This window comes from Nomascus leucogenys, chromosome 6, assembly GCF_006542625.1.
Source record: "Nomascus leucogenys isolate Asia chromosome 6, Asia_NLE_v1, whole genome shotgun sequence".
Classification (NCBI taxonomy): Eukaryota; Metazoa; Chordata; class Mammalia; order Primates; family Hylobatidae; genus Nomascus; species Nomascus leucogenys.
In genome coordinates this window covers 45740708-45762378 of record NC_044386.1, presented here as the reverse complement: position 1 = coordinate 45762378, position 21671 = coordinate 45740708, and the positions used below count along the sequence as shown (strand labels likewise).

Genomic DNA, 21671 nt, shown 5'->3' with positions numbered 1-21671 from the left:
GAGGTGGAGGTTGCAGTGAGCCAAGATCATGCCACTGCACTCTAGCCTGGGTGACAGAGCAAGTTTCCATCTCAAAAAAAAAAATTCAGCCTTGTCAGAGGCTCGGTTTTTTTTTTTTAGACAAGTTCTTGTTCTCTTGCTCAGACTGAAGTGCAGCGGCATGATCAAGGCCCACTGCAGCCTCAACTCTTGGGCTCAAGCAATACTCCCACCTCAGCCTCCTGAGTAGCTGAGACCACAGGGGTGCACCACCACACTTAGCTAATTAAAAAATTTTTGTATAGACAGAGTCTCCCTATGTTGCCCAGGTTGATCTTGAACTCCTGGGCTTAAGTGATCCTCCCACCTTGGCCTCCCAAAGTGTGGAATTACAAACATGAGCCACCACTCTGGGCCTCATCTTTATTGTTTAAATAACCTATTTCTGGTCTTATTATTCCTTCTAGTGTTTTCCTATTTTATTTCTTATTATTTCCTTCCTTCTACTTTCAAGTTTTTTGTTGTTGTTGTTTTGTTTTCTTATTCTCTTGAGATCAATACTTAGCTCATCATACTTTGGGCTTAAAAATAATCTAAAGCTATATATTTCCCTTTTAGCACTGTTACTGCGTCTCATGTTTTAAGATGTTTAGACCTCATTACCTTGTCAGATTAGAATTTCTGACTGCAAGTTTCTGCTTGTGAACTCAGAGTCAGGCAGGCTACTGCTTCACTATGGCTCATGCTTTCTTTCTGTACAATATTACTTGTCCTTGGATTTAGCATGGTTTTGAGTTCAATTTTATCTTTTCATATTTATCACTGCTATATGTTTAAAACAGAGGGAGTAACTTAGAGCATCAATTAATGTTATTTGATAATAATTCTCTCTATATATATCTTTCTTCTCTGTCCTTCAGCAAGATACACATATTTTTATTTTTTCCTATTAAATTTGAAATGTCATGCATTCAAATTTTATCCTGAGATAATTTCATCTTATCACTTCTTACCTATAATGTCAAGCTTTCATCAGTTGACACATTATTTTATTCAGCCTCTTTTTATGTAACAAACTCAAGGCAACTGATGATTGTTTCAAGCAAACTTTAGAGGTCTTATCATTCAAGAAAGTTGGTTTTTTTTTTTTTTTTTTTTTTTTTTGAGACAGAGTCTCGCGAGTCTCACTCTGTCGCCCAGGCTGGAGTGCAGTGGCACAATCTCAGCTCACTGTCACTGCAACCTCTGCCTCCTGGATTCAAGTGATTCTCGTGCCGCGGCCTCCCGAGTAGCTGGAATTACAGGTGTGAGCCACCGCGCCCAGCCACAAGTTTGTTCTTAATATTTGCTACAGTGGTGTCTCTGCCCAGGGGTCATTAAGCTGCTGAAGTTGTAAAACTCTTCTCCAAATAATTTTTACTAACAGAACTGAAGTCCCAAACTGTTAAAATCAAAGTAGATATGTCATGCTCACAATTTCTTAAGGAAATCCAGGATTCAGTTTTCTGAATAGACTTCACAGAAAAAATATGTATACAGCAAGGCCTGACTAAAAATACTGGTTCTCTCCTCAGTATAAAATTACACTGATAAATTGTAGGCTATTCCCTGCTTGATGTTATACTGGACATCTCCCACCCAAAGTCAAGATTCTCACACCTACTTGTCCTGATGAAAGTCAAACGCTTTAAAAAGTTATTTTTCTCTTTAAAAACTAGCTTTATTTAAAAGAATCTGAAGCATAGTAACACTATAGGAAACAAACTTACAATACATATATTCAAGAAAGCCTGCCATACATCATTGCTACTAATGGTAGGTCTATATACTGATAAGCAACATTCCTTATACAATGCACAAATGACATTAAGCATTATCCCTGAAAAGAATGGCCAACAATGACACAGACCGTCTTGACAGCAGAACGTCTACTTGTCTTATTACTTATCTATAGAATAAAAAAACTACAATGTAGATGACAAATTAAACTCTTCCAATTTTAAATTCTAGCATGGTTTTTGGGGAAGAAGGGAATGGGATCAGAAGACGCAAATTGTGTTAAATATCTCAAAAAGAAAAAGGAGAATTGGCTTACCATTATTTAAGTAGTTACTATGAAGTAATTCAGAATTGAGAATGTATTTGTTTAACACTTGGAAGCCCTTAAAGAGTCAAACTTTCCATTATCTACTATATTCAATCAGTTATCAAGCCAATTTTATTTGTCTGAAAATTGTAACCTGGTCATTAACCAAAAAAAAAACAATTTGGGGTAATCTAGTCATTTTATACTTTATTTAAATTTTTCCACAAAGCAGTTCATGAATTAATAATACTTCTTTAGACTTCTATGATCTAAAGAGAAACAGACTCAGTTCTAAAAGAACGTATGTGAAAATAGCAGACAAAAATAAATCCCTAACATGTAATACTAAGTTTTTAACATAAAATATAGAACTATGAAAATTTTGGGCATTCAAGTCAAATATAATAGGATTATGATACAGTATGGTATCTAGCATTTTAAAAAATATTAAGACTGAATCAGATTTATTGCTATATCAATCCTATCAATAGTCCACAATCAAAAGTACAAAATATACCATAACCACGCCGAATATGATGCAGTATAGAGATATTATTAACATAACATAGGTAGACATTTTGTAATATACATCACTGACATAGTAAAACCTTATTCAGGATAATTTAAACTGATATGTCTAAAATTTGAATTTTTAAAAAGATATGCAGTTTAAGCACTCACAAGCATTCACTTCTTCTTTCAAGTGTATAATTTCAAATATACAAATTTGCACTGGCCAAGTATTACTTATTACAATTCTTTTGGGTACTTGTCTTAATGACAAAATAAGAATGCTTTTAAATTACTATTCTTAAGTAAACACCTCTAAATAAAAAGCTTAAAAGTTTGCCTTCAAGATGAAACATTTTTCTTTAAAATCTTGATTATAACCTTTATTACCAAATCCTTTCATCAGGTAGTATAAAGTAAACAGCATTCAAGTCCTTGAATCAATGGTTAAAAATTCCAGGTAAATTAGAGGAGTCTTATGGTATCTTAATCATGTCTAAATAAATGAAGATAAATATTACAGTACTACTTATTTTGGTTATGATGAAGTGAATGATGTCTTTTTTGGCTGGGAAATATCAGCGTAAGTTCAAAGTTACTATATAATTTTAGTAGTATGGGCTAGAAGATCCTAATATTCACTGCCATTTAAAGTAATTATTTAGTAAATTATACCTGTAAGTGGAAAATAAAAATTTTAAGATTTATTGTATTACAAGTGTCATGAGTTGGTAACACTAAAATTTACTCCTCTCCCATTTGAAAGACATCAGGCCATCTATTAATCCATAAATATTGATGTTTCACATACTTCATAGAGTAGCTTAAAACATACCAGCATAAGAAATAATTAGTATTACATAGTAATTTCCTTTGCCATAGGAATAAATGTTGGACAAAGTCTGGAAACATTTTTTTTTCCAATTTGAATTACAGTAATTTTGCCACAGACCACAGCACTAGTGCATGTGTTACTTTAGACATGCTCTAAGAACAAAACAAAAAGTTACTGCAAAAATACATGTCACCAATGTGGAACACACTCAGATTTGTATAAAAGTACTGAACTAATATCCCAAAAAGAGGTATATGTAAACAGTACATAAGGAAGAAATAGTTTTAATATGAAACAATCATTTAAGTCACATACATCATGATAAGAAGCAGGACTTTCTTTTATAAAAGATAATATTTTGACAAACAAGCAATATCATCTACACATCTACAGAACAAGAAAGGTACAGATATTTAGAATAAGTTTTAATATAATTGCAAGTAATGTATTATTGACAAAATATGACAAAGATGCTTATCCACTGAGTTTCATCAAAAGTTTTAAATTAAATACAGGCAGCCTCTGATGTATTAATGCCTGGCATATACATGGCCACAGTCTTTCCTTCATTTCCCCTACACCACTTGTCTTGGGAGATGTTAATGCTATCCCTAGCCTCTTTGCTCCTGGGGTGCTTCCAAATTCCCATCACTGTACCACAAGTTGGAAGATGCAGATGTGACTTTTATAATGCTCTACTGGATAGAACAATAAGTTACTAAAAATTAGAAATGAGAAGAAAATCTCTAAGTTCAGAATTAGAGGAGAGGAAGCTGTGAAAAGTCACAACAACCTAAAGGAAACTGGAAATACCCTCAGACAGTACCAGCTAATTCACTAAACGTACTGCTTCCCATGGTATCTGAAATGCGGTCATATTGCCTGAAATGTTAGAGATTAAAGATTCATTCTTAATAAACATCCTTTTTTAAAAAAGAAATTTAATGGCACTTTTCCCACTATCTTCATTCATACCTTAGTAGAAAATGCTTTTCTCTTAAAGTCTAGCCAACTACTGCCACACAAAGACACAGGATTTCTGATGGGAGGAAAGATATAAAATGTTGAAGCATAGAGCATCCAGGAGGGGAAAAGCCAAGGCTGCTTATACATTTCACCAGAGTTTAGCATGGTAAGGGGGCAAATGCAAAGAAACCCACACCAAAGAACTTAACCTCCTAATCACATCAGGAAAAAGACAAGACCTCTGCTTCTTTCTCCCTCCTACATTGATTGATTGGTTTCCTAAAGAAAACTGACAGCTCAGCATGATACTATTAACTAGATTATGGTCTAAATGAACCTTTAGGAGCTTCCCTATCGTGTAGAGTTCCAAGCCACTATTTACAAATGAACTTTGGGAGCCTAGATGCTTTTACATTTTTCTTTAATTGAAAAAAAAATAAAACAGCACAAATGTCCATGCATAAGAAACCTCTATACACGGCAGAAAGAAATCCAAAACTCTTGAGAACTCCCTTTTAAAAAATCATTGCTTATATATTTTCTTACTATTAAATACAATTAGCATAGTACATTGAACAATAAGTGCTAAAACTCTAATTTGTTCAAGACAAACAAGTTTGAAAGAATATTGAATGAAGACTCTTGATACTTATTTGGATTAAAGTTGGCAGATTTTATGATGACCCATACTATTAAGAGGTTTTTCTGCCACTAGGCAGAGTTGGGAGTCTAAAACAAACCACCAAAAAACTAGACTTCTTTACACTGTGTTTATGAAGAATAAGCACTAGTACAAGAAAATCTTTAGTTTTATGTATATAACCTTCTAATTTGAATAACAATAATAGCAGTACTCTAAAGTATTTCACACAAAAGGAAAACACTGATCACAAATCTAATTCTAAGCACTCTGTCTGAAGAACAATTTATCTTTCACAAGCTAAGCTGTTTCAGTATTAGTGAGTCGAGTAACACCTAGAAGCATGTGGACCAGAAATTCTCTAGTGCATGAGCAAATCAAGTTCTGAGAAAGGAACTGATGCTTTTTAAAATTTTCTGTCTGGCCGGGCGTGGTGGCTTACGCCTGTAATCCCGGCACTTTGGGAGGCTGAGGCGGGCAGATCACTTGAGGTCAGGAGTTTGACACCAGTCTGGCCAACATGGTGAACCCGTCTCTACTAAAAATACAAAAATTAGCCTAGTGTGATGGTGGGCAACTGTAATCCCAGCTACTCAGGAGGCTGAGGCAGGAGAATCACTTGAACCAGGGAGGCAGACGTTGCAGTGAGCCTAGATCTCATCACTGTACTCCAGCCTGGGCGACAGAGCAAGACTGGCAAAAAACAAAAACAAAACAAAACAAAACAAAACAAAAAAAAACCACCTTTCTGTTAATAACCTAGCTTTGGTGAATAAACCTAGATGCTCATAGTTAGCCAGGTTGAATTTAAGCAAAACTCAAGGATGTTGGAGAAACTCTGTGTGTGTGTGTGTGTGTGTGTGTGTGTGTGTGTGTGTGTGTGTGTGTGTAAGATGAGGACTTTCAGTGAAGGAAAGGGATTATACCAAAAAAGGTACAATTCCACCTGTGTTTTTTTTCCATCACTGCATATTTTTAAAGTTGAAGGCAGCTTATCATTTATCCTAAGAAGCCATTTCAGTTTGTATAATAGCCTTCTTCAGACAAATTATCATCTGGCTATTCTTACAGTTCATCATTTTTTCCATCCAAAAGCATCTATATAACTTCTGACTTAGCATTATGTAGAGACAACTGTAGAACTAGTAAGAAAATTAATTCAAACACATGAACACTATTCATCAGCTATGATTATAGTTTGATGATTCACCATCAGAACGAACCATGAGTTTTTCTGTTGAATATTTACAGATTCTTATTTAAGTAAGGTGCTTTGAAGACCTAAACACCTGAATAAAAATTCACCTGTTTGTAGGTTTTTAAAAACAACTATGCGGAAATAGAAAACGAATTATATTGCATAACACATACCTTTAGAGTAGCTTGGGAGAGGTTATTTCATTATCACAAAAACAGCTAACTACTGAAACTTAAAGAGAGAAAGGGTTTAAGAAACTGCATAATTGATTTTAGTAATGATCACAACTCAAGTACTACCATGTAAAGTGTTAACTCCTGAGAACACTGGAAAGTTCTACTCAAAATATCTATCATCTAGCTCTGTTCAGGGTAATAATAAATCATGATCTGATGCTACAACTAGGCATATAGCATACAGTGCATCATTTATTAAAAATCAGCACTCATTAAACTTTCAGGAGCAACATAACTAGGTCCTTAAACATTTAGAGAAATATGTATAACAAAAACTCCAAGTAAAATGAGATATTCAAGTACACTACTGAACACCATCAAATGTCTGTCAGCCCAAAATACTGCATTTTAACCTGCTTCAACTGGTAAAGTTTTCACACAAAGGAGTACCTAGAAGTATAGTTTACATCATTTTGTTTCCTAAAATTGTAAAGATAAATATTTTACAACTACTGAAAATATTTTGTACTCACTTCTAACTAGTCAAGGATAAATGGAGAAAACCTTGTATTACCTTGTACCATATGAAATTGCTGTTTTTGTAGGTCAAAATTAAAACACTGTATTTAAAAAAATAAGTTTTATTCAATCAAAATATGCATCAGGAGCATGAATAGTTTTCTTCCAACAGAATATTAAAGGTCTAACTTTTATAAAATTCATCATTTGTTAGGCTGTATAAATTGTTCACATCTTCCAGTTACTTCATCTCAACTGGGGAATGCACCGTTTCTTAGAAAAAGCTCCAAATGATAGACAGTAGTCCATGGAATAAAGGTCCAGTGTCTAAAATGGACATGACAAAATTTCATAGCCCAAGTCACCTAACTTTGCTTTAGTAGCTTGTGACATGTGAGGTCGAGTCCTTGTCTGTAAAAGTGTAGGTTCTTGTGTGTTACCCAAAGGACATTGTTTTTAAATCACATTTTCATGCATAATTTAAATTTTGACAATATGCTGCTGCCATCATTGTTTCACTTAGGTTTAAATAACAGTAATTATTTATCTCCTTCGTAGATCACCACACAATCTTCAGAATTTTTTTGGTTGCAATGATAATGGTGGCAACATATTAGGGAGCTTTACCAGCCTCCAACGATCGTATAAATTGCCATTAGTTGTCAAACAGTACACATTTTTTTTTTTTTGGCCACAGGTTATAATCTGCTCCAAAAATGGATTTCTGCTGTTTTGAATCTTAATGAGCACACCTCCAACTGTCTCCATTCTTGATCATCCCTCAAGAGGGTACTCTCAGGTCCATTTTTATACTTTTCCCCAGTCAGAGCGGGAACTCCTTAAGTTTGCTGCAAGGCTTCAAATTGTTGTTTGCAAGTTAGATTTCACTTTGGCTCTTAATTGATCTTTGTTTAAAATGGATTTTGATCTCCCCTAGGGTTCATTTTTGAAATTCAGATCCCCAGAACAAGATTTTTCAAACCACCACTGAGTAGTTCTTTTACTAGCAGAGCCCTCTAAGGCCAAATGGATGTTTCTACCTTCCTCATTTGCAATATGTCCCAGTTCAAAATTATACAAAAAGTATTCACAATTCTGTGGATACTATAGTATTTCTCTGGAAAACAATAAACAATAACAAAACAACTCAATATCAAAGAAAAGTAGGAGCATAATACTATCATAATTCTAAATAGCACAACTGGGAACATAACGTTATGCCAACTTTACTAATTGCAGTCAATTTTCAACTGATCTAATATTAGCAGTTCCATGTGGTACCATCCACAAGTTAATCAACAATACTTACTGAGAATTTACTATATGCTAAGATCTGTCTTGTATCTGTACAAACAGATATCCTGAAAACTCACTTGAAAATATGAAATTCATTAATTCCAAAGACCCTAGTGGAGGAGGAATCTGGTGTCATACTATTATTTTTTTAATCCATAAAAATGTATGCTTTCCCCCATGTTACAGTTACATATATTATGTTGTGAAGACGTGTTAAGTGGATCCTTGATAAACTTTTTGAACTAAATCTTTAATATGGTACAACCAAAGTTCAGCACTGAAATACACGTTTTTCAATGATTCTAACTTTTAAAAGTTAAAACTTGCCTACATTTGTTATATATTATTTTGAAGTTTCAAGAGGCTTTTATGTTTGTGATAAATAACAACTAACATTTATTTATAAATGTTTCTAAAGCACCCCCATATACATTATTCTCATTTAAGACAGCAAGCAAAGACAATAAAAAATTTGCTCTAGTGATGAAGTGAATTATTAATAAAAGCTAAGTAAATAATGTTTTTGTGTATGCATTTAAAAAAATAATGTAAAACATTAAAATCCTGTGTCAGTGAACTTCTGCAATGCACAGGAAAATAAATCCACTTTAGTTAATGCCTTTGATTAAGCATCACTGCCCACTGCAGATGGACCAAAAGTTTCTCTAGTACGCATTAACTGGACATCTTTGTCAGCCATACAGGTATCACAGCCCCATACTGCAGATGCTTCTGCAGTTAAGAGGCCATAAGCTGTTTCAGTCATTCCAGTACAGATCCGATGAAACCATTTCTGACAAGAGGCCTCACATAAGATGGCATCCTGATCATCGTTCACCTCGTTTGTACAAATTCCACAAGGATACACTGGGTCAGAAGATGAATGGCCATGACGGTTTGGGTGAAGAGAAGATTTATTGCTTTTTTCAGTGGTGCAGGCATCTGCTGCACCTCTTGGTTGTCGTGGCTTATTCTGCGTCCCATTTGCATGGTTATTGTTTGTGGCTTCAGTGCTACTTGAACGGCTGTTCTCCTGATTTACTGCATTGTTTCGATTAACATTTTTTAATTCAATATTACTCTGATTCACTGTGTCATCCATATTCAAGTGAGGTGGATGAGCAGAGGAATTTTGATTAGTGTTTTTGGTTGCTCCTTGAGTAAAGTCTTGTTTTGGGGGTGGTGCTTTTGCTTGGCCAAAAGTGTTTGGGGGAGGAATAAAAGAATGATTAGATTCTAATGGAGAAGTAAAATTTGAATTATTTCCAGGAACAAAATTAGATGCCAAATCGGGGTTAGAAACTTGGCTCGCATTCTGTGGAGGAATTTGACTGAAATTTTCAGCAGGATTTTGTCTAAAATGTTGATTAGGCATGTTGACATTCTGACTTAGTGCATTATTATAAGATGGATTACCGAAACTTGAATTATCATGTGGCCCAAAGTTAAAAGCATGAGGTCGATTAAAACCCATGCCCAGAGGATTCTGAGGAAATGGGTGTGGCTGGCTCCTGAGTGAGTAAGGACCACAGTATGGGGAAGACATTCTTGGGGGAACGTGAGGTGGCATTCTGAATGTACTATAGCCTCCAAAGCCAGGATAACCAGGGCCAAGATATGGATTTGACGAAGGTAGTGGTTTATAGGAAATAGTATTATAGTTGTCATCAAATGGATTAGCAGCCACTAGATGGTCAGAGTTTGGATTCGGTGGTGGAGCATACTCAGACAATGGAGGAAAAGAAGGTCCCTGAAATGAGAATGTAAAGTAAAATACATGTTTTTGATCAAATACATTATTAAAATTGTCCTGTTACCTTAATACCTGTGAACCTAGTATTAGTCAAATTTCTCTTGCAGTGTTACAAACATTTATTATCTTCACTTGACCTTTCAATTTTGACTAATGTTTATATTTAATTATACTTGCTGATAAAAATATTTAGGTTTATTTCATTTACAAAAGAAAATAAGGTATGATTTTCTGAGCTCAAATCCATTGTAACTTCAAACCCCCAAAGTATTTAACTTTCAAAAGAAGCTTCATTATCCTAATTTTCATTTAATATGCTTACCTATAACTCTAGAATCTTTCACTTAAATACTAAAGCAGTCTAACCTAAAATATCTTTCATACAACAAACAGTCATAAAGTTAAATAACAACAATCAGAATCTAAGTTTTTCCCCTAGCTTAACTTCAGGGAGATACAATTAAAGTATTCCCAAAACATTAAGTTCGGGGCCTCAGACTAAAAAAATAAACTGCCGGTTTTAGTGACACTGCAAGTTTAACAGATGGTGGTCAAAATGATAAAAAGATCAGTAATCTGTACACACATACTTACTAGTAGCCTTTATCACAAAAAGAGTGCTTCAAATTCATAAAGAATAAAACAATGAGAGCCTGTATGTGTAATTGCTTGTTATAACCACAAGTTATAACAAAAAAAGGCCTCCATCATGATTGCTTCATGATATGCACATAATACTAAATCCACTATTATAGTTGAACAATTATTTCAGGTTAAAATTGTTACTATATATTTTTAAATCTTTTAATAGAACTGCAGGCATTCATGCCCTTTAAAAACCTTTAAATTAGATTTAAGAACAAGCATTTTAACTTTATTCTTTTTTGAGACAGAGTTCGTGCTGTCACCAAGGCTGGAGTGCAGTGGCGTGATCTCAGCTCATTACAACCTCCACCTTCCAGGTTCAAGCAATTCTCATGCCTCAGCCTCCCGAATAGCTGGGATTATAGGAGTGTGCCACCACACCCGGCTAATTTTTATATTTTTAGTAGAGAGGGGCTTTCCCCATGTTGGCCAGTCTGGTCTCGAACTCCTGGCCTCAAGTAATCCACCCACCTTGGCCTCCCAATGGGCTGGGATTAGAGGCGTGAGCCACCACGCCCAGCCTAAGAACAAGCATTTTAATTTGCCCACACTTCCTTTTTGCAGTATCTACTCTATGCCTTAGTCCGACAATAGCCACTAGTTACAGACTTAAACAAAAAAAAAATACAATCAGGCGTGGTGGCTCACACCTGTAATCCTAGCACTTTGGGAGGCCGAGGCGGGCGGATCACGAGGTCAAGAGATTGAGACCATCCTGACCAACATGGTGAAAGCCCGTCTCTACTAAAAATACAAAAATTAGCTGGGCGTGGTGGCACGTGCCTGTAATCCCAGCTACTTGAGAGGCTGAGGCAGGAGAATCGCTTCAACCTGGGAGGTGGAGGTTGCAGTGAGCCGAGATCACCCCACTGCACTCCAGCCTGGCAACAAAGCAAGAATCCACCTAAAAAAAAAAGAAAGTACCATCACTTGAATGATTGATTGAAAGTACAATGAATGATTGAAAGTACAATCACTTGAATAGAAAACAAAACTTATGACCAAGTTTAAATTTACCTCATCAGCCTGATCATACTAGCAAAGAAAAACTGTTATTAAAGAAAACGTCAGTTTACCTGTGTATTTGCCTTGCGTTTTTTCTTATCTGGGCTTCCTAGTTGTACACCTGGTCCTCCTAACCCATCCAGTCCACTATCACCACCTAAAAAAAAAAATCAGATAATATTTCCCACTTGTAAGGGAAGTTATTTTATATCTCATAGTAATATCTATTATATTTACTTGTTAATGTTTTCTATTTTTGTTAGACAAGAGCAATACCTTTATAATCATTATCTTTATTTTTCAAAAAAGTCTTTCCCATAGTTTCAGCCAGAAATAGCCATTCGTCCCTGCTCCCATATTTATTATTTTTTCAGTGAAAACGCAAGTCTCTCTCTCTCACTCTAAAACCTTTAGTAACTGGTTCCCTGTCTCAGAGGCCACCACTATTACTAGATTCTGGTCTACCTTTCCAAAGATAATCTAGATATATTAAAGTATATTATTATTATTTTTTTTGGCAGGAAAGATACAAATGAGACAAGGTACACACAGTACACACAGTGTACCTTGCTTTCTTACTTGGAGATCATTCCATATTCCTCTATTTAGAACTTCTTTATTCTCTAACAGCTGAGTAGTATTCTACAGTGTGACTACACCATGATTCATTAAACTAGTCCCCTCCATATTGATGAATGTTTAAGTTGTTTCCAAGCCTCTGCTGTTGCTGCAATAAAAATCCATGTATAAATGCCTTTAGAGAGATTTACAAGTAGTTCCTGGAACTAGAATTATGGCATCAAAGGTATGTGCCTTTTAATTCTTAAAGATATTGTTAAAAATGCAACAATGTTTCCAAATATGGCTTTTTCAACAGTATATGATCAAGGAAAGCAAAAGCTTGACTATCAATCTAAGAGGTTAAAAAGAGTTTATGAAAGGAAATTTTCCAGCTTTAAGAAACATTTTATTATGGAGAATTCTGAACATATACAACATAAGGAGAAGAATAAAATTAACCCCATATGCCTGTCACCCAGCCCTAATAACCATCATGTCCCATCTTGTGTTTTCAACACCACCTTCACCTCTCTCCATCCAGTACTACTTTGAAGAAAATTTCAGACACCATTTTATTGGTAAATATTTCAGAATGTATTTCTAAAAACTAGGAACTTAAAAAAAATACAATGCCATTCTAGCCACTACAGAAGTTAACAATAATCCTTCATATAATTTCATACCCAATCCAATTTTCTCATAATATCTGTATGGTTTGTTTAGATTGGGATCCAAGTATGTTCCATAGATTACAACTGGTTTGACATGTCTTTTAATTGATATACTTTCTTCCATCTTGTTTTTTCCTTGCAATGTGTTAACTGAAAGAACCAGGTTGATTATTGTTCCAATTATTAAGCTACCATCTTTTAGCTCCAACCCCTCTTAGTGACACTGGGACTGGACTTCGCAAACTACATTTTTCTTTTGCTAGGGTCTTCCAACGGGAGCTCTAGAGGGATACTTGAAGGCCAGGGGAGGTGATAGGGAATTTCTGCTCCTCCTGTCTGCTTACTCTTCTTATCTCTATCATCCCAACAGGCCTTCTCTCTGGCACTGGTAGTCCATCCCACTCCCCAAAACAGCTTCAACATGTTTTCTCAGAGGTATTAATACCAGCTGGGCAGCACCTCAATCTCCAAGTCTGAGTCCAAGCTCTATGGCGTCTCTCTTCCAATCCTCTAGGTTCTCATAACCCCAACTTCTTTTCTTTGTTCACTAAGTCCCAGATGTGGAAGTTCCTTCCTGCAGTTACTGTCCATGCTACCTCACTTTTTGCTTTTTTGGTTTTTCAACACCTGTTTAATTCCTTTCATAAAATTATATTACAAATTATATTACATTAAATTGCAGGTGTGATTTGTATTTTCTAGCCTGGAATGTTTGATATATCTTGATTTTGCTGATTATATTTGCTGATTGACATAGTTTAACATGTTCCTTATTTCCTGTAAATTGATATTGGGTCTAGACCAGTGATCCCCAACCTTTCTGACATCAGGGACCAGTGGTGGGGGAAGGGAGGTGGAGATGGTTGTGGAATGAAACTGTTCCACCTCAGATCATCAAGCATTAGATTCCCATAAGAAATGCACAACCTAGATCCCTCGCATGCACAGTTCACAATAGGGTTCACCCTCCTATGAGAATCTAATGCTGCTGCTGCTGATCTGTCAGGAGGCGGAGCTCAGGCAGTAATGCTTGCTCACTCGCCACTCACCTCCTGCTGTGTGGCCTGGCTTCTAACAGGGCATGGACTAGTACCATTCCGTGGCCCAGGGGTTGGGGATCCCTGGTCTAGACTATAGGCTTGATCAGATTCAGATTTCTGTTTTTTGCAAGGCTGCTCCATAAGTGATGGTCTGTTCTTCCATTAGAAGGCACCTAATTGCTGGTTGATTTTCTTTAGCAGTTTTATTAATTTTCTGTTGTTGTATAACAAATTACCACATACTTGGTTTGCCACTTAAAACAATGTCCACTTAAATAGAAGCAGAGGGAACACTTCCTAACTCATTCTATTGGGCCAATATTACCTTGATACCAAAGCCAGACAATGACATCACAAGGGGAAAAAACCAAAAAACTACAGACCAACACCTCTTAAGAATACAGATGTGGCCGAGTGTGGTGGCTCATGTCTATAATCTCAACACTTTAAGAGGCTGAGGCAGGGGATTGCTCCAGCCCAAGAGTTTGAGACCAGCCTGGAAAACACAGTGAGATCCCACCTCTACATTAAAATTAAAATTAAAAAAAAATTAGCCAGGTATGGTGGCACACGCCTGTGGTTCCAGCTACTCAGGAGGCTGAGGTGGGAGGATCTCTTGAGCTCAGGAGTTGGAGGCTGCAGTGAGCCGTCAAGATGCCACTGTACTCCAGCCTGGGCAACAGAGCAAGACACCATATAAAAAAAAGAACACAGATGCAAAAATTCTCAACAAAATACTAGCAAAACAAATGCAGCAGAATATTCAAAGGATAATACCTCATGATAAAGTGGGATTTTTCCCAGAAATGGAAGGTTGATTCAGCAAATTAAAATAAATCAATTTAATATGCCATATTAATAGAATAAAGAGAAATATACATGATCATTTCAATAGATGCATAAAAGCATTTGACAAAAATCTAATACCAAGGAGGGGTCAAGATGGCTGATTAGAAGCAGCTGTGGGCCAGGCACAGTGGCTCACACCGGTAATCCCAACACTTTGGGAGGCCGAGGCGGGCAGATCACTCAAGGTCAGGAGTTCAAGACCAGCCTGGCAATCATGGCGAAACCCTGTCTCTACTAAAAATACAAAAATTAGCCAGGTATAATGGCAGGCACCTGTAATCCCAGCTACTTGGGAGGCTAAGGCAGGGAGAACTGCTTGAGTCTGGGACGCAGAGGTTCCAGTGAGCTGAGATCATGCCACTGCACTCCAGCCTGGGCAACAGAGCAAGCCTCTGTCTCAAAAAAAAAAAAAAAAGTAGGGGGAGCTGTGGTCCATGGCTCTCAGGGAGAAGAATGAAAATGGTGTGTGAATTAAGCACCTTCAACTGAAATATCCAGGTTCTCACACTGGGACTGACCAAGTGAACAACCTGACCCACAAAGAATGAAGAAAAATGGGGTAGGGCAATCGCCTACCCAGGAGTGGCACAGAGCCAAAAAAAAAAGCCCCACCTCCAGCCAAGGGAAGCAGTGAGTGATTGTGTGACTCCATCCAGGAAACCACGCTTCTCCCACGATCTTTGCAACCCATGGATCAGGGGATCCCCTCGTGAGCCCATGCCACCAGGGTCTTGGGTCCGATATACAGAGCTGTGTATGCAGAGTCTCAGCAGAGCAGCCACTCAGGCACACACACAGACCCAGGAGTTTTACACACTCCGGCCCTAGAAATCCCTGCAAAGATGAAAAAGAATCCTGCAAGGCAAGAGATCCACCCATACATTCCCTAGGAAGGGGGCTGAATCCAGGGAGCCAAGCAGCATTGTTCTGTGGGCCCCACTTCCATGGCACCTCCCAAGTTAAGATCCATTGACTTGGAATTCCAGCCAGCCAGCATCAACAGACTGGAGACTGGCTGAGACAGAGCAAGTTCCTGGGGGAGGGGTGGCCGCCATCTCTGCAGTTGACTCAGCTGTTCTAGCCTGCTGGCTCTGGGGAGTCCAGGCAGTCTGGACGAAGGGGAGTCTTCTACAATGCAGCCCAGCTGCTGTGCCAGATCATGGCCAGACTACTTCCTTAAGTGGGATCCTGATCTATCACTTCTCACAGAGCAGGGCCTCCCTGTGGGAATTTCCAGGCAGGGTTATACAAGCAGAACTCTGATCTCTCCCCAGGATGGAGCCCCTGGGGAAAGGGGCAGCCGCTGTCTCTGCAGTTCAGTCGACTCAGTCTTTCCTGCCTGCTGGCTCTGAAAAGTCTAGGCAGTCTGGACAAAGAAGGATTCCCCCCAGTGCAGTACAACTGCTCTATCAAAAAGCAGCCAGACTGCTTCCTTTTTTTTTTTTTTTTTTTTTTTTTAAGAAGGAGTTTCGCTCTGTTGCCAGGCTGGAGTGCAGTGGCGTAGCCTTGGCTCATTGCAACCTCTGCCTCCTGGGCTCAATCAATCCTCCTGCCTCAGCCTCTTGATTGGCTGGAATTACAGGCACTTGCCACCACCACTAACTTTTTTTGTATTTTTAGTACAGATGGGGTTTCGCCATGTTGGCCAGGCTGGTCTCAAGCTCCTGACCTCAAGTGATCCACCCACCTCAGCCTCCCAAAGTGCTGGGATTACAGGTGTGAGCCAACGTGCCCAGCCTCTAGACAGTGGTGAAACATCTGAACAGGGGTCTCCAGATACCTCCTATAGGAGCACTCAAGCCAGCAATAGGTCAGGACCACCCTGGGATGGAGCTCCCAGAGGAAGGAGCAGGCTGTTATGCAGCCTTCACTGGTAATATCTCCAGGTACAGGAAAAACTGAGGCAACTAGGGTCAGGAGCAGACCCCCAGCAAACTGCAGCAGCCCTACAGAAGAGTGGCCTGAATGTTAAAAGAAAAACAAACAAACAGAAGCAATGTCAACAACAATATCAACAAAAAAGACCCCACAAAAACCCCATCCAAAGGTCAGCAACCTCAAAGATCAAAGGTAGATAAGCCCAAAAAGATGAGAAAGAATCAACATAAAAATGCTTAAAACTCAAAAAAACAGAATGCCTCTTCTCCTCCTAATAATCACAACACTTCTCCAGCAAGGGCACTGAACTGGGCTAAGGCAGCCAGGCACAGTGGCTCACGCCTGTAATCTCAGCACTTTGGGAGGCCAACGTGGGTGGATCATGAGGTCAGGAGATTGAGACCATCCTGGCTAACATGGTGAAACCCCATCTCTACTAAAAATATATTTAAAAAAATTATCCGGCGTGGTGGTGGGCACCTGTAGTCCCCTAGCTACTCGGGAGGCTGAGGTGGGAGAATGGTGTGAACATGGGAGGTGGAGCTTGCAGTGAGCTGATATTGAACCACTGCACTCCAGTCTGGGTGACAGAGCAAGACTCTGTCTCAAAAAAAAAAAGAAAGAACTGGGCTGAGGCTGATAAAAGATTAGCTGAATTGACAGAAGTAGGCGCCAGAGGGTCAGTAATAATGAATTTCACTTAGCTAAAGGAGCATGCTGTAACCCAGTGCAAAGAAGCTAAGAATCATGACAAAACAATACAGGTGCTGATAACCAGAATAGCCAGTTTAAAGAGGAATATAGCTGACCTGATGGAGCTGAAAAACACAACATGAGAACCTCATGATGTAATCACAAGTGTCAACAGCAGAACAGACCAAGCAAAGGAAAGAATCTCAGAGCTTGAAGATAATCATTCTGAAATAAGAAAGGCAGACAAGAATAGAGAAAAAGGAATGAACTAAAACTCCAAGGAATATGGAATTACGTAGAGAATAAATCTACAACTCATTGGGGTCCCTGAAAAAGGGGGAGAATGGAACCACGTCAGAAAACATACTTCAGGGTATCATCCTGGAGAACATCCCCAACCTAGCAAGACAGGCCAACATTCAAATTCAGGAAATCCAGAGAACCCCAGTAAAATAATGGACAAGAGATCAACCCCAAGATACATAATCATCAGATTCTCTGAGGTCAAAATGAAAAAAGAAATGTTATGGGCTGCCAGAGAGAAAGGCCAGGTCACCTACAAAGGGAAACCAATCAGACTAACAGTAGACCTCTCAGCAGAAACTCTACAAGCCACAAGGGATTGGGGGCCAATGTTCAACATTCTTTTTTTTTTTTTTTTTTTTTTTTTGAGACGGAGTCTCACTCTGTCGCCCCGGCTGGAGTGCAGTGGTGCAATCTCGGCTCACTGCAAGCTCCGCCTCCCGGGTTCACCCCATTCTCCTGCCTCAGCCTCTCCGAGTAGCTGGGACTACAGGCGCCCGCAACCACGCCCGGCTAATTTTTTGTATTTTTAGTAGAGACAGGGTTTCACCGTGGTCTCGATCTCCTGACCTTGTGATCCGCCCGCCTCGGCCTCCCAAAGTGCTGGGATTACAAGCGTGAGCCACCGCGCCCGGCCTCCAATGTTCAACATTCTTGAAAAAATTTCCAACCAAGAATTTCATATCCAACCAAACTAAGCTTTATAAGCAAAGGAGGAATAAGATCGTTTTCAGATAAGCAAACCCTGAGGGAATTTGTTACCACTGAGCCTGCCTTGCAAGAGCTCCTGAAGGAAGCACTAAATATGGAAAGGAAAAACTGTTACCAGCCAGTACAAAAACACTGAGGTACACGACCAATGACACTATGAAGCAACCACATAAACAAGCCTGCAAATTAACCAGCTAACATCATGATGACAGGATCAAATTCACATATAATAATATTAACCTTAAATGTAAATGGAGTAAATGCCCCAATTAAAAGACACAGAATGGCAAGCTGGATAAAGAGTTAAGTCTCATCGTTATGCTGTCTCCAAGAGATGCATCTCACGTGCAAAGACACACATAGGCTCAAAATAAAAGGAGGGAGGAAAATTTATCAAGCAAATGAAAAACAGAAAAAAGCAGGGGTTGCAATACAAGTTTGTGACAAAACAGAGATCAAAAAAGGGCATTACATAATGGTAAAAAGTTCAATTCAACAAGAATAGCTAACTATCCTAAATATATTTGCACCCAACACAGGAGCACCCAGATTCATACAGCAAGTTCTTAGAGACCTACAAAGAGACTCAGACTCCCACAAAATAATATTGGGAGACTTTAACACCCCATTGACAATATTAGACAGATTATCGAGACAGAAAATTAACAAAGATATTCAGGACCTGCACTCAGCTCTGGGTCAAGAGGACCTGATAGATATATACAGAATTTTCCACCCAAAAACAACAGAATTTACATTCTTTTCTTTTTTTTTTATTTTTTTTATTATACTTTAGGGTTTTAGGGTACATGTGCACAATGTGCAGGTTTGTTACATATGTATCCATGTGCCATGTTGATTTCCTGCACCCATTAACTCGTCATTTAGCATTAGGTGTATCTCCTAATGCTGTCCCTCCCCCCTCCCCCCACCCCACAACAGTCCCCGGAGTGTGATGTTCACCTTCCTGTGTCCATGAGTTCTCATTGTTCAATTCCCACCTATGAGTGAGAACATGCGGTGTTTGGTTTTTTGTCCTTGCGATAGTTTACTGAGAATGATGTTTTCCAGTTTCATCCACGTCCCTACAAAGGACACGAACTCATCATTTTTTATGGCTGCATAGTATTCCATGGTGTATATGTGCCACATTTTCTTAATCCAGTCTATCGTTGTTGGACATTTGGGTTGGTTCCAACTCTTTGCTATTGTGAATAGTGCTGCAATAAACATACGTGTGCATGTGTCTTTATAGCAGCATGATTTATAGTCCTTTGGGTATATACCCAGTAATGGGATGGCTGGGTCAAATGGTATTTCTAGTTCGAGATCCCTGAGGAATCGCCACACTGACTTCCACAATGGTTGAACTAGTTTACAGTCCCACCAACAGTGTAAAAGTGTTCCTATTTCTCCACATCCTCTCCAGCACCTGTTGTTTCCTGATTTTTTAATGATGGCCATTCTAACTGGTGTGAGATGGTATCTCACTGTGGTTTTGATTTGCATTTCTCTGATGGCCAGTGATGATGAGCATTTCTTCATGTGTTTTCTGGCTGCATAAATGTCTTCTTTTGAGAAGTGTCTGTTCATGTCCTCTGCCCACTTTTTGATGGGGTTGTTTGTTTTTTTCTTGTAAATTTGTTTGAGTTCATTATAGATTCTGGATATTAGCCCTTTGTCAGATGAGTAGGTTGCAAAAATTTTCTCCCATTCTGTAGGTTGCCTGTTCATTCTGATGATAGTTTCTTTTGCTGTGCAGAAGCTCTTTAGTTTAATGAGATCCCATTTGTCGATTTTGGCTTTTGTTGCCATTGCTTTTGGTGTTTTAGACATGAAGTCCTTGCCCACGCCTATGTCCTGAATGGTATTGCCTAGGTTTTCTTGTAGGATTTTAATGGTTTTAGGTCTAACATATAAGTCTTTAATCCATCTTGAATTAATTTTTGTATAAGGTGTAAGGAAGGGATCCAGTTGCAGCTTTCTACATATGGCTAGCCAGTTTTCCCAGCACCATTTATTAAATAGGGAATCCTTTCCCCATTTCTTGTTTTTGTCAGGTTTGTCAAAGATCAGATAGTTGTAGATATGTGGCATCATTTCTGAGGGCTCTGTTCTGTTCCATTGATCTATGTCTCTGTTGTGGTACCAGTACCATGCCGTTTTGGTTACTGTAGCCTTGTGGTATAGTTTAAAGTCAGGTAGCGTGATGCCTCCAGCTTTGTTCTTTTGGCTTAGGATTGACTTGGCGATGCGGGCTCTTTTTTGGTTCCATATGAACTTTAAAGTAGTTTTTTCCAATTCTGTGAAGAAAGTCATTGGTAGCTTGATGGGGATAGCATTGAATCTATAAATTACCTTGGGCAGTATGGCCATTTTCACGATATTGATTCTTCCAACCCATGAGCATGGAATGTTCTTCCATTTGTTTGTATCCTCTTTTATTTCATTGAGCAGTGGTTTGTAGTTCTCCTTGAAGAGGTCCTTCACATCCCTTGTAAGTTGGATTCCTAGGTATTTTATTCTCTTTGAAGCAATTGTGAATGGGAGTTCACTCATGATTTGGCTCTCTGTTTGTCTGTTATTGGTGTACAAGAATGCTTGTGATTTTTGTACATTAATTTTGTATCCTGAGACTTCGCTGAAGTTGCTAATCAGCTTAAGGAGATTTTGGGCTGAGACAGTGGGGTTTTCTAGATATACAATCATGTCATCTGCAAACAGGGACAATTTGACTTCCTCTTTTCCTAATTGAATACCTTTTATTTCCTTCTCCTGCCTGATTGCTCTGGCCAGAACTTCCAGCACTATGTTGAATAGGAGCGGTGAGAGAGGGCATCCCTGTCTTGTGCCAGTTTTCAGAGGGAATGCTTCCAGTTTTTGCCCATTCAGTATGATATTGGCTGTGGGTTTGTCGTAGATAGCTCTTATAATTTTAAGATACGTCCCATCAATACCTAATTTATTGAGAGTTTTTAGCATGAAGGGTTGTTGAATTTTGTCAAAGGCCTTTTCTGCATCTATTGAGATAATCATGTGGTTTTTGTCTTTGGTTCTGTTTATATGTTGGATTACATTTATTGATTTGCGTATGTTGAACCAGCCTTGCATCCCAGGGATGAAGGCCACTTGATCATGGTGGATAAGCTTTTTGATGTGCTGCTGGATTCGGTTTGCCAGTATTTTATTGAGGATTTTTGCATCAATGTTCATCAAGGATATTGGTCTGAAATTCTCTTTTTTGGTTATGTCTCTGCCAGGTTTTGGTATCAGGACTATGCTGGCTTCATAAAATGTGTTAGGGAGGATTCCCTCTTTTTCTATCGATTGGAATAGTTTCAGAAGGAATGGTACCAG

At 38.4% G+C, this 21671-nt stretch overlaps 1 protein-coding gene across 1 annotated transcript in view; it reads right to left on the bottom strand.

Annotated features, from left to right (window-relative positions):
* Positions 1-2255: 2255 nt before the first annotated feature.
* Positions 2256-21671, bottom strand: part of PYGO1 (pygopus family PHD finger 1) — a 55399-nt gene continuing 35983 nt past the window's right edge. Inside the window, exons 2-3 of the mRNA XM_003266956.4 lie at positions 11680-11765; positions 2256-9955 (exon numbers count right to left, since the gene is read on the bottom strand). Coding sequence (XP_003267004.1) covers positions 8831-9955; positions 11680-11765 — 1211 coding nt within the window. The 3' untranslated portion in view covers positions 2256-8830. The remainder of the gene's footprint in view (positions 9956-11679; positions 11766-21671) is intronic.